Source organism: Spermophilus citellus, assembly GCF_964194105.1.
Source record: "Spermophilus citellus genome assembly, chromosome: 6".
Lineage (NCBI taxonomy): Eukaryota > Metazoa > Chordata > Mammalia > Rodentia > Sciuridae > Spermophilus > Spermophilus citellus.
Window position 1 is genome coordinate 153,486,981 of NC_138187.1, and position 12,854 is coordinate 153,499,834.

The following is a 12,854-nucleotide window of genomic DNA, read 5'->3' on the forward strand; positions in this document are numbered from 1 at the left end:
TTTGTTGCAAGAAAATTCAACAACATTTAAGCCAGACTTGAACCAGGCTACTGGGGCACCCCTCTTAGTGTTCATATTTGGTGTATATTCTTCCAGACTAATTTTATATATATATAAAATTTATATACTCACATGTATAATTTTATATTATAAAATATATATTATATATAAAATCATATATAAAATTTATGTATATAATTACATTATAGGCATAATATATCCATATATTTATATATTATTAAAATATATATATTAAATATAATTATATGTAAGCATATACATATATTTTATAGAAATGGGTCCTTCTTGGACATCTCCAGGTCCTATGTCCTGCAGGCCCAGCTCATTCTAAGACTGCTTGCTGTGCAAGAATAAGATTTCTTTTCCAGTTACTAAATATTCAATAAGCCATTTGATTTTGTTTGCTATTTCAACTTACTTTTAAAGAAGTGATGTTGAGTGAAGTCTCGCCCTGATTTCCCCTCGTTTCCATGCTTTCAAAAACAGCGAGATTGTGAACTAGTCATGAGGACAATGTGCTGTGCATTTCCAAAGCGAGAAGGATTTTTGAAGTTTTCACCATAGAGAAATAATAGAAGGGATACATTTACATGGATATGAACATTACATAGTGTATATTAATCTATCAAAATATCACATTATCCCATTAATATGTACAGTTTTAATGTTTTATGTATCAGTTAAAAAGGTTTAAAAAACTGAAAAGAAAAAAAAAGTGAAGCATACAACTGTGCTTTCCTGACTTTTTGTTTTCTTAAATCTCTTTTAGTTCTAGATGGACTCAGTACCTTTATTTATTTATCTTTATGTGCTGCTGAGGATGGCGTGCCTCATCTGTGCTAGGTGAGTGCTCTACCACTGAGCCTCAACCCCAGACCCACCTTCCTGTCTTTTTTGTTGTTTTGCATGAGTTTTGGTATTTGGTGTGAAAGTGGGATCTTAGCTGAACTTGCCCCCAAATGATTCATATTGTCAATCTCAGTGGTAAACAATTGCCCCCAAGGCAGAACTCTGAGACCACCAGAACCTTGAGAGGACTAACAACTTGGTGGGGACATTGTGAGCAAATTCGGGCTGAGTGAGATTTTCAGTCCCTTCCAACTTCGAGCTGCTCCTTCATTGTGGGTGAGAGGCAGGCCGCAACACAGAGGTGGAGAAGTTTAACTGCAACACCGGAGGCTGCTGTCTTTGGGAGGAACTCGGTGGCTGCAGGGGGAGGCCTTTGCCCTCAGGGGTAGATGATCAAGTCCTGCTGGAGAAGCACTTGGGTAGATCCCTCAGAATCGGAATCCATGTAGATGCTGAGAGTCTTCCTCACTCCCCCAAAGACTGCCCCTTGGCTCTTATGTCCTGCATCCTCAGATGCCCCCACCTGTACCCTGTGACCTCCAGACTCTTTTCTGTGACCCACGCCTGCCATCCCCCAACCCACCCTAGGCAGCAGTGAATCCTAGAAGGGGACCATGAGGATGACCAGAGACTGGGCCATCCGCCCTGTGCAGTCCCAGAACTCTCTCTGGGTCACCAGCACACTCCTCAGAGAGGCCAAGCCTAAGAGGAGGTCTCCTCCACCCTGAGCTGTCACCAGGGCTCCAACAGCTGGGTCCTTCCATTAAGGAGACCAAACTACCAGATCAGTCAGAGGGCTTAGGTCCAGCAGGGCCTGGAGGGATGAGGGGACAACGTGTTCCCTCTTGGGTGTGCAGAGCAGGGGGAAGCACGTGTCGGGACGGGATAGGCGAGGTCAGGCTGGATGCCCAGAAGCCTGACCTGGTGTGAGGACACAAAAGCAGGCACAGGTGGGTGGAGTGCACAGGCTGTTTCCTTGGGACTTGGCTTAGTCCTGAGAGCTGGGGCCAGAGTCCTGCTGGCCTGACTCCACAGCAGCCTCCCCTCAGAGGCAGTGCAATGGGAGGGGAGTCCAGAGGCCAGGGGCGGGGAGTGCTTGGAGGCAGCTCTGGAGGGTCACTGTGAGAGGAAACTCAGTGGGGGTAGGCTGAGGAGGCCTAGGGGCACAGTGTCCAAACTCTCAGGCTGTGAGAGCTTTCCTCTTCCACAGCTGTCCTGGACCTCCATCAGGATACAAACCAAGAGGCTGTGGCTCCTTCAGCCAGGAGTCATCTGTCCTGGAGGGCCCTGCAGGGCAAACCCTCACCTCAGCTCCCTATTGAGTTGTCAGTGAAAGAGGGGCCTGGACCCCAGTGGGCAGCAAGCTAAGTCTGTGGCCTCCTTTCATGAGTGAGGAAGCTGAGGCTGAGGAAGTGAATGGCTCACCCAAGGTCATGTCCATTGGTCAGTGACCCCTCTTCTATCTAGCCCACCATGAACCTTAGACAGGACACTCTGCCCCCATGTAAGGAACAGGGCAAGAGCTCCAGAAGAGGTGGATTTCTTTGAGGATGTCCCCACTCCTTGCCACCAACACACCACACCCCAGAAATCATCCCAAATGGTCTACTTACTCCAGTCAGGTGCCAATCACCAGTCTAAAAATTTAGAAAACCAAAAGAGTAGTTAATGTTCTTATTGGAAGGAAACAGGACTGGCATGTTCAGCTCCAATACCACCAGAGAATTCTGTAACTGCTCTAAATGGAACAGAATATGAAGAGAATCGTACATCAGAGCTTGATGGTTGAGAGGGCAGATCTGGGTTCAAGACCTAGATCCATCTCTTGCCATTTGTGAGAACAAAGGCAAATTTATTTATTTGGGTGGAGATAAAGGGCATAGGACATTTGTTAATCTCCTTAAACCTCAATTTCTTCATCTAGGGCTGTTGGGGGATTAAATGAGATTTAAATGAGTGCAAAGATTAAAACTGGTAATTATTGATTCTGCAGTAGTATAAACATTTTGTAGACAGAAACAAACTCCAAAGCTTCTTAAAGCCCACCTCATGAAGAGCTCCACCTCTGCGGAGGTGGATGGGAGCAGGGTGGCATTATTTCCACTGAACGCCTTCCCTGAGCCCTGGACAATAGTACCTAATGTGGTGGCCCAAGGGCTGGCACCTGGAGGCACAACTCTAGGGACACCTTCACAGAATATCCTGTGTGAAAGCCCCCCCCCCCCCAGCACAGGGGCCCTTTGAGTTTGTTTTAGTAAGACAGGAACTGGACGTAAACAGTGGGCTACCATCATTGAGCACTTACTGTTTGCCCAGCATGGAACAACTGTCTGGAAATTTTGTAGTTTACTGTCACTGACAGGGGACCTAAAGTCACACAGCCAGTGTCAGGAGCTGGACTCACACCTGGATGTCAGATGCCAGAGTCCATTCTCTTGAAGGCTGGACTTGACCCCCCATCTCCAAGGCCAGATTTAAGGGCTCCCTCTGTGCCCACCAGCACTTGTGCTCCCTGGTTCAGGCCCAGACTTCTAGGGAGGAGCCTGGCCAAAGGCAGACGCCTGCTGGGTCCCCCAAGATGCAGAACCAAGTGAAGGTCCCTAAGGCTGTGGTCCCTGTGCACCTGCACATTGTCACCCAGCCCCCACTCCCTCCACTCTGGCTCACACCTGGGCCAGGGAGACATTCCCCTGATGTCCTCCCTGCTGCTCTCCATCCTCCAGAGGACACTTCTCAAAATCTGGAGTCCTTTCCTGGCAAACTCCGTTGTCACACTGGGGGCAGGTCACTCCTGTCTTATCCCCAGCCTTTAGCCCAACAGGGCATTGAGCTAATCCTTAAAACTTAAAAAGAAAGCCCTTTGTTGGAATCCTTTTTTCTATTCCCATTTTTCTTTGTTGAGCAGGGCACGTGCTCCCCCTCTGCCTTTGGTCAGACTTCCCCCGTTTTCCTTGCTAACACCCACTCACCCTTCCCACCCAGCTCCGCTGCTATCTTGAGGAAATCGTCCCTGAATCCTTCAGGAGGTTATGTTGGACAGAGGCTCATTTCTTTGTCTGGGTCCCCCAAAAGAAGCCTTTGCTTATAGGGCTCCTCTGGGGACCTCCTCTTCTGTCATGGAAGCCTCCTAAGGGACAGAGAAACACCCTAGAAAGACACAGTGAGCCCAGGTCCCTGTTTGGCAGCCTGTGTTGGGGAGGGGACCAGCTGGTCGCAGGCTGGCTTATCGAAGCTGTGGACAAGAGCCCTGGGGAAATCAAAGTGAAAGGCAGCGATTCTGCTGAGGAGTCCCGCCCCATCTATCAATCAGAGGGACTGGGACAGGGCAAAAAGAAGCTCACTGTGACACACAAATCCACACCACTAAGTGGGTCCCAAATAAGGTCCAGTTTCTTGTCTGGCCCTGTGGACAGACATTTTGCCTGGGGCAGCCACACCAGCATTTCCAGCAGAGCCCCAGACCCAAACATCAGGGTATGGTTTTGGAAATATGGCCCCTGAAAAATCCAGGACTTGCTAACAGAACCCTGTCCTTGCTATTGTGCCTGGGAGCTTCCTACACCCTACTTGGTCATGTGCGGGCCTGTGGGTCTCTGATTCCCAGCCAGGTCCTAGATAGCCTGCCCAGGACGGAGGGAGCAGGTGGATGACCCCAGCTGAAGGAGAGAAACCACCCCAGGAGCTAAAGAGATCAGATGACATAGCAAGGAACAAGGGACAGAGACCCCTGCCTACCTCCCCCACAGCTGCCCCAATACAAGGGGTGTCCTTGGCCTTTCACCTGCTCCACCCATGCAGAGGCCATCTGAGCTGTGTGAAGATGACAGAGAAAACCCCAAATCCGATTGAGGCTCCTGCTCCCCCTTAATGAGGTTCATTACCAGTTGCTCTGATCCTTGTAAAACCAGGCAGGCTGGATTAGGGGCAAGCTCTCTAATCTGAGACCTCTCCCTACTGAGCAGCCAGCCTAGGCCAGCCCAGATAAACAAGCCCTCCCTCCAGGAGGAGCTGAGCCAGGTGCACACAGTCTTCTCAGGGCCCTGGGCAGGCAGGCAACCCAGGGAGGGCTGGAGAGTTCAGGAGGCCGGCTGTACATCACTCAGGCCCATGCCAAGGCCTATGGACTGTAGGGCCCCTGAGCACTGTTGGCAGTGGGTATATCTCCTGTGTTCTCATCCTTGCTGGGAACTGTATGCTGGCTGTGTACAGGCAAGGTTGGGCGCTATGCATCCTGCCCAGACCTGGCTCCTGGTCTCCAAGGAGCAAGTGAAAGAACACACAGGCGCTGGCTTAGCAAGAATAATTTATTCCGTAGCCTCCCCAAGCAGTGGGGAGTGGGAATCAGCATGTGTACAGCCCGTCCTCCTCAGATCCTTTAAACCTCTATCCCTGGGAGGTGGAACCCTGAAAGACAGGACACTCCCCTGTCAGCTCAGAGCCCTCCACATCTGAAGGTTAGCATGGAACCCCCCCCCCCAAAAAAAAAAAAAAAGACCCAGCTGAGAGGGGTAGAGCCCAGTGGGGAGAAGACAACAGCTAAGTGCCTTGGCATTGAAGATCCAGCACCCTTCCCCAAACCCTACCACCACCACCCCCTCAGGCCCCCAATTAAGCCACATACCTTCGGCCCAGCAACTGCCACCTGCCCAGTGGGGCAAGGCCACACCAACCCCAACCTACACTCTTCTTGTAGCAGATATCCTCACCTAGAAAGCATTATTTCCAGAAGCCTCCAGTCCCCCAAACCCCATCCCAAGCCAAGAGCCCCAGGCAGATCTGAGGAACTAAAGGCTGGGCAGACCAGAAAGGGTCTGAGGTGCCCCCCCCCTTTTTTTTCAGGTATAGAGACCTCTTTGCATCCAGAGGGAGAGGGGTGGATGGAACCCTGGAATGCAGTGAGGAGGTCCACTTAGTCCACCCAGCCTGGGCGGCCCTCCTCTAGATGAGACACCTTGGAAATTCTAGGCTCACTTGCCCCAATTTAGGGCTAAGACCAAACAGAAGAAATTGAGGCTTCAGCAAGAACCAGGCAGGGCTTCAAATAAGCTGGAAAACAGGAATGTGGTGTAGAGGCCAGGGCTTGCGCCTAAGCCCCACGCCAGAGGCTGCCCTCCTGCCGCAGGGCAATGCACCTGGACCTGCTCCTGTCTTTTGTGTCTATGGAACTCTCCTTCCCAGCAGACCCAGGGGGTCCACCTGAGCAACTGGTTTTCCTGGACTTCCCACCCTCCTGGGCTGGACAGGGGCAGAGGCTGGAAGAAGGTAAGGGGGCAAGGAGCCAGAAGAGCCCAAGAGATGGCAGCTCTCTTTCCTGCCCCTCACAAGCTGAATGGTTCAGGCTGCAGAGTGACCAGCATGGACCTTCAGGGCTCTCATCCTGGCCCGGAAGTAGGTATACACTGCCAGCAAGCCCATGAAGGACAGGGAGTAGAGCCCCACACAGAGGCTGATGTCCAGGTGGGAGAAGCCCCCTCCTAGCACCTGCAGCCACTGGCCGTGGCCTGACACCGCTAGAGCCTTTGGCTCCCCCTCAGGGATGTGGGCTAGCTGCTTGAAGCCTCGGCCTCCTTGCCTCAGTGCTGCAGGGCCTCTGTGGTTCTCCTCAGCCCAGGCCCCAGCCAACAGCTCCCTGGTGTCTCGCTTGTTGAAGTGTCGCTGCTCCTGGGGCTGCTCCGGCACACCACTCTGGAGCTCTTTCATGTGCTCAGGAGCAGCTGTGCTCACCGCAAGGCCAGCAGGCAGCTCTGGGGTGCCACTTGCCTCAGGTCTCTCAGCTGGGACATCTGGGACTGCAGCTCCAGGGTACTCTTTGGGCTCAGTCTGCTCAGGACCCAGTGTTGAATTTCTGGTCACCATTTCCAGCACTCCCATCCCCAGCTTTGGGGTAGCTGCCAAACTCTGTGCACCCCTTCGGGGGGCTGGCCCAGCTGTAGGAAAGTCCAGAACGAGGTTTTGCGGGGAGAAGTGGGCCTTGAGGAAGTTGAGGGTGGCACCCAGGTCCCACACAGGCTCCCCACTGAGTTCATTATGACAGGCAGAACAGAGTTCAGGAGGTGGCCACTGCACCTTGGGGAACTGTGGGTCTTCACTGGGGGCACCTGGGGAGGGAAGCATACACGGGCAGGCTGTGACTCTGGGCCTGCCCAGGAGCCCAGACCTCCTTCATTCAGAACAGCAGCTTCCTCTTCTGCAAAAAGGGCTCACCATGTCTTCCAAAGGACGGAGGTGACAGCTGCAGGTGGAAAGTCCCCAGAGCCTGGCTCATGGCACCCATCACATGAGGATTCCTGCCCACCACATCTGGTACTCTGTGGTTTCAGCCACTTCCCAGGGGTGACCTGGCCCACTTTACCCCTTTGTGGTTCTGTTGCCCGTTTACATTCTGGACCAGACATGGAAAGGGCAAAAAATCTTGGAATGATCTGTTTTGTACTCTGGTACAAACAGATTTATCACCCCTCTCCCCCATTTTTAGTATTTATCACCCCTCTCCCCCATTTTTCTGAAATTTTCCAAATTTTATACAGTGAAACTCTGACTTTTTATGATTAAAGAGAAGATGTTTTAAGGTAAGAGCTCACTGCTTAGGGCAATTCCACAAGTGCTCATTCTATACAGCAGCCTCAGGGTAGGCAGGCAGGAAGCTTGAGGCAGGTGTGGGGAGCCTGGGGGCACTTGCTGGGCAGAGTGTGGAGCTGTAACTATGAGGACCCCAGGTGGCCTGCCACCAGATTCAGGCCCAGCACTACTCAGGGATGCCTATAAGCCCATCCTTCTTGTAGGAAGCATCTCTCCTGATAGTTTTAACAAGAAAAGAGGTTGTGGACTGCTAGGAGACAGCCACAGAGGCAAGTGATGGGAATCAGTAAGCAAAGCCCCAGGATGCAGCAACCAATCAGGATTAGGCTGGCACAATGAGCAGTATGTACCTGCTAACTGTCAGTAGGATCTGAAAAGATCCCACCAAATAGGGCGAAAGAGCACTTGCTCCTGGTCCCTGGGGGGGCCCTTGGATCCCAGTCTTCCAGCAGCAGCTGGAGCTTGCTGAGCGATGGGGCTGGAGGGTCAAATGGAACACTTGGTGGCAGGGGTGGGGCATGTGGAAGGGGCAGTGGAGAAGACAGGCACACATCTTCTAAGTCCACCAGGAAGCCCCAGGAGAGCACACCAAGTGCAGGCGCAGGCGTCTGCACCTGCTCTGTTCAGCTCCTTTAACCTGCTCCCCCCCCCCCGGGGGGGGGCAGGGCTGTCACAGCCAAGCACTCCTCTCCACACACTGCAGCCTCCTGTCTACAGATGGCTCCCTTCCCGCCCGCTGTCCTTAGAATTTAAAGCTTTTGCCTGTAGGACCCACCAGACTCCAGCACAGGGAAGGAAAGCACTGTACGTCAGGAAGCAGAAGCCAAGGCCGCCCATGTAGGAACCAATCCCTGGCATCTGTCTCTTCTCTAGCCCACTCTATCATGCGTCCTGTCCTGGGAGTGGAAAAGCCCGCTCTCTCCTCCCTGTTAGTTACAGTGAGGCACCACCAGCCAGAAAGCAGGATAGGGGAGGCAGAAGAGATGGGGACAGGCTTACAGAGGGGCTCTAGTGCAGGGGAAAAAAACATCAATAGTCTTGGAAGACCAGGGTCTTACGGTGTCACAACCTCAGTTTTCTCATCTAGAAAATGGCTCTTAACCATACAGCATTGGTTGGCAGAACTGGCACAGCAGTGAAAGGGCTCTGTGAGCTGAGAAGCATAGTTGTTACCAAGGTGGCAGTGAGAATCCCCCATCTCTGGCCCCCAATCCTGAAGTACCTGCTTCCCAACCATAGATGCCTGCAGCTTTGGGAGATGGCCCTGCCTTACCTGCGAGGCGAGCATTGACCCTGTTGTGGCCAGACCAGAGCCAGAGAACGGCCTCATCCAGGCTCCGGACCCTGTGCATGGAGCCAGCAGCCATCTGCTCGAAGTGGTCAGCGCAGTCCCGGCAGCCGAAGAAGAAGCGCACATAGTTCCGGATGGCCTGGAGGACCTCCTGGCCTGGGGCTGCAGGGAGAGGGGAATGCCATGTGCAGGGTCCTTTGGGGTGCTTGCCCCTGCAGGCCTCACCACGGCTCCCTTCCCCACTGCCTGTCCTCCCCAGCTCTGCTGAAGTCATCTCCTCACAGATACCCCACCTGTGTGACAAGGGTCCAGCATCTCCTTGCCTACTTCTCCCCTTCCAGGAGTCACGTTAGAGGTGACCCCACCTCTTCCCAAACTCCTATGCCCCGGGTCTCCTTGAAGGTCATCCATCTAGTCCCTCACCATCTGCACTCCTCAGCCGTCACTGTGCTATCCTCTGAAACACCTCTTGCCAGAGGCAGTCTCATCTTGGGCCACCTCCAGCAGCATTCACTCAGCTGATTATACCCTCATCCCTGAAACACTGTTTTGGAGGTCCTCTTGAAGTCTCAATGGCCTCCCTTCCTCAGGCTCTCTTGCTGGCTCCTGCACACCTAGTGGTGGTCTGGGTGGTGCTGGGCCCAGGGCTCCTTCTTCAGTGCTCTTCTCTCTTTTCCCACTAGGGAGCTCATCCATCCCTGAGGCTTTAACTGTCCTCTGCGTGTTAAGACCATGAAGTTAATCCATCCTCATCTCTCCAGGAACCCTGGACTCAATGGTGCACACCTCTGTTCAGACGACTGACAGGCATATGCCAGACCCCTGACTTTGCTCCCCCCTCGGAAGTCTTCCCATTACTCGGCTCATATGACCATCATCCACAGGGGCTCAGGCTCCAAAGCTCTGAAGCCCACTCCGTCCTCTTCCTCCAGTCCATCATTAGGTCCCATCCGTTCCTTCAAACCCTTCCTGAGCCTGACCACCTCTTCCATCGGCACACCAGGAACTACATCCAGTCTACCCCTCAACTACATCCACAGCTTCCTAACTGGTTGCCCGGTAGCCCACCCAGCAGCCTCCCTAGAGCATTGCTCATTTGTCCACTCCCCAGTGGAACTGTCTGGTGGTTTTCTTTAATGGTAAACCATGATTCAAAACCCGCCCTGAGCAAGGACCCCATGCCCACCCGCCCACCTCCTTTGCCTGCCCCCTTCAGCCTCAGCTCCCTTACTCCTAGGCCCCGCACTGGCCTTCTTGGGTGCTATAAACACACAAGCTTGTTCTCTGCACCGGTGCCTGGTTTTAAGCCTGTCTTATGAGCTGAACTGTGTCCCTTCAGAAGTCTTATTTTGAAGTTCAAAGCCCTAGTACCTCAGAATGTGGCTGTATTTGAAGACAGGTCTTTAATGAATTAAGGTAAAATTAGGTTTGAGGTGGGACCTAGTCCAGTAGGACTGTTGTACTCATAAGAAGAAGAACTCTGAAGCCAGACAGGGAGATACATGTGAAGACACAGAAAGTGACAACCACCAGCAAGGAGAGAGGTCACTGAGGGAGCCAAGCCTGCCACACCTTGATCTTGGACTTCAGCCTCCAGAATTGCAAGCACCCAGCCTGCGGCATCTGTCACGGCTGCCTGAGCCGACTAGACAGCCTGGAAGGTTCTCTTCCCAGATGCCCATGCCTGCTTCCCTCTGAAGAGGATCTCAGCACGGGGCACCTCCTCAGAGAAGACCTCCCCAGCTGGGGCGTCTGCACACAGCACCCTGCACACACCACTTTGCTTTATCCTCCTCACAGCCTTCACCATTAACTGCAAGTGATCTAATTTTGTTTACTGCCCCTGGAGTGAACACTCTTGTCACTAGACTACTGGACCCTAAAGGCAGGGATTTAGTGCCTCATAGCTATTGTGTAACTAGGACCTATGGCAGTGACTGGCACCGTGGGGATCCTCCCTAAGTATGGACAGACGGATCCACTGACTCTGGCTTCCCACGAGCTCACTCTGCCTCCAGCAGGCTGTTCCCCCTGTCTGGGAGCATCTCTTATCAAGCTGAAACCTCATCCACCCATCTCCCTTGCTCTTCCTCCCCTGTGAAGCCCTGCCCTCCAATAGTGCAGGGTCCCCCTTCTCTCTCCCTGGGCTCTTAGCCCTGACACGCAGCAGGGCCCTCTGTCTACCCTGCCACACCCTCCACTGAGAACAGTGACAGTCTCTATGGACCCTCCAAGAGGAGCCAGTGCCTGATTAAACCAGGCTCTCAGGAGAGGTGTACTGAAATGGATGGCCACCCATACAGTGTTAAAAGCAGGTGTGTGGCATGGAGGTCACCAGAGCCCAGCTGTGTGGCCTGGGGATGGAGCAGGGCAGCAGGGGAAATGTGATTCTCCATCTTCCTCAGGAAAATTATTTTTCAGGGGGAAACAATCACATTATTCACAAGGCACAGTATCATTTCTGTAGACTGCAACAGACAGACACGATGAACTTCTTTCTTTATAGGAGTATAAAAAACAGCATCACAAATGTTTCATGAGGACTAAAAACAAAGCAAGCTATAAGCCCTAACAAAGCCAAGCAGCAGCCTCATGCCCCAGTCTGAGGGGTATCATCCCAGAGGCAGGGGATCAGACTAGGTGAATTCTCAAAGTCCTTCAATTTGGGACCAGTTCCATTCTGGCTGTGTGTGGCCAGCTTCCAATGCAGAGATCCCGCTGGAGCCCCAAGGCTGTCTCTGACCCATTCCCTAAATATGGGCGGCAGGGAGCAGTCCTACCACCTATCCCTGGGAGGACAGGACAAGGCAAGAGGAGGACAGGACAAGGCAAGAGGAGCACAGCCATGGGTCAGACCCTGAACTTACCTGGCTCTTGCAAGTGGTCTATGCTTTGCTGACTTGCCTGCACAGTCAGGAAGTGGAAGAGGACCCACAGGGAGCAGGGAAAGCCCCGGAAATGTGGCTCACTCCCCTGGCAGCCAACCCAGTTCACCTTCTTGGCAAGAACAGTGTCCTAAGGAGCACACACAAGTGTGAGTGAGTGCACGAAGGAGAGCAAAGGGTGGGAACAGGGGTTAAGAAAGAAGCTTCCAGGAGACTGCAAGTTCAGCACAGATCGCCTCAGGGCTGACACTTTCCTCCCACCAGCCACCCATCCAAGGCGGCAGATGACACAAATGAATTCACACCCTCATCCTAGCCTCGACTCCCCATGTGTAAAAAATCAGGTTCCCCCAAGCTTTGACACCCTAAACTCTATTTATTATAAGGTCTGCATTTATTATAAGGCTGTAGTGATCCAGTGTGCAGAAGCCTAGAGAGGTAGTGCTGCAGAGGCAATTCCAAGGAGGGCAACAACCTCAAAGGCGGTGCATAGTGGCAGCTAGAAACTCTGGTGCCTCACCGTTTTTCAATCCTAGCCCAAACACTAACCAGCACTACAGGATCCCAGATAAATCATTTAACCTCTCTTAATCTCTGTTTCTTCATTTGCTAAATGGGAACAAAATCTACCTTCCACTAATTTATGAGGATTAATTGAGATATATGTGTGGGGCTCAGTAAACAGCAGTCTATCAAGTATTAATGTCAAGATCACCAGAATGCCAACGGTGGAAGAGGTGGGAGATTACAGTGCTCACCACCTGAATTCCCAAAAGTATCAAGCCTGGGGAGAAGGTTTTCACTACCCCCAAGACTCACCTCTTTTCTGCTGTCCAAGGTAGCTTTAAAGAAACTGTAGGGAATTTTCTTTTTCTTTTGCCTCTTAAGCCAGTCATTGACTGAGTGCAGGAAGTTCTGGACCAAGGGCTGGCCAGGGAAATACTGTGAGGAGGACAGGTGAAAATCGAAAGGTGAAAAGCAATTCTACCAGAGTCTCACAATCCTGCAGAGGGCAGGGCCTATTAGATGTGGGCTAAGGTGGGGTTTTCTTCTCATTCCAAAACCATCAAGAAAATATTCTACCTAAAGTACAAACATGGATTCCTTACTGCCTTTGCTCTGGGGCAGCTGGTTAAGGTCTGAGAAAGGGGAGGAGAAAGGAGAGCCTAAGTGGAGATGAGCCCTGCAGGTCTCTCCCAGGAAGGCTCAGGCCTTCATGCTGACCCTCA

General features: G+C 52.3%; 1 protein-coding gene and 1 long non-coding RNA gene across 2 annotated transcripts in view; one reads left to right on the forward strand and one right to left on the reverse strand.

Moving 5' to 3' along the window:
• Positions 1–12,854, forward strand: part of LOC308650944 — a 902,096-nt gene that overhangs the window by 772,106 nt on the left and 117,136 nt on the right. The gene's annotated exons all lie outside the window — the stretch shown is intronic.
• The window catches only part of QSOX1 (quiescin sulfhydryl oxidase 1), a 37,090-nt gene continuing 29,391 nt past the window's right edge, over positions 5,156–12,854 (reverse strand). Inside the window, exons 9-12 of the mRNA XM_081300262.1 lie at positions 12,445–12,567; positions 11,608–11,755; positions 8,723–8,902; positions 5,156–6,968 (exon numbers count right to left, since the gene is read on the reverse strand). Of these exons, the coding sequence (XP_081156388.1) occupies positions 6,205–6,968; positions 8,723–8,902; positions 11,608–11,755; positions 12,445–12,567 (1,215 nt within the window). The 3' untranslated portion in view covers positions 5,156–6,204. The remainder of the gene's footprint in view (positions 6,969–8,722; positions 8,903–11,607; positions 11,756–12,444; positions 12,568–12,854) is intronic.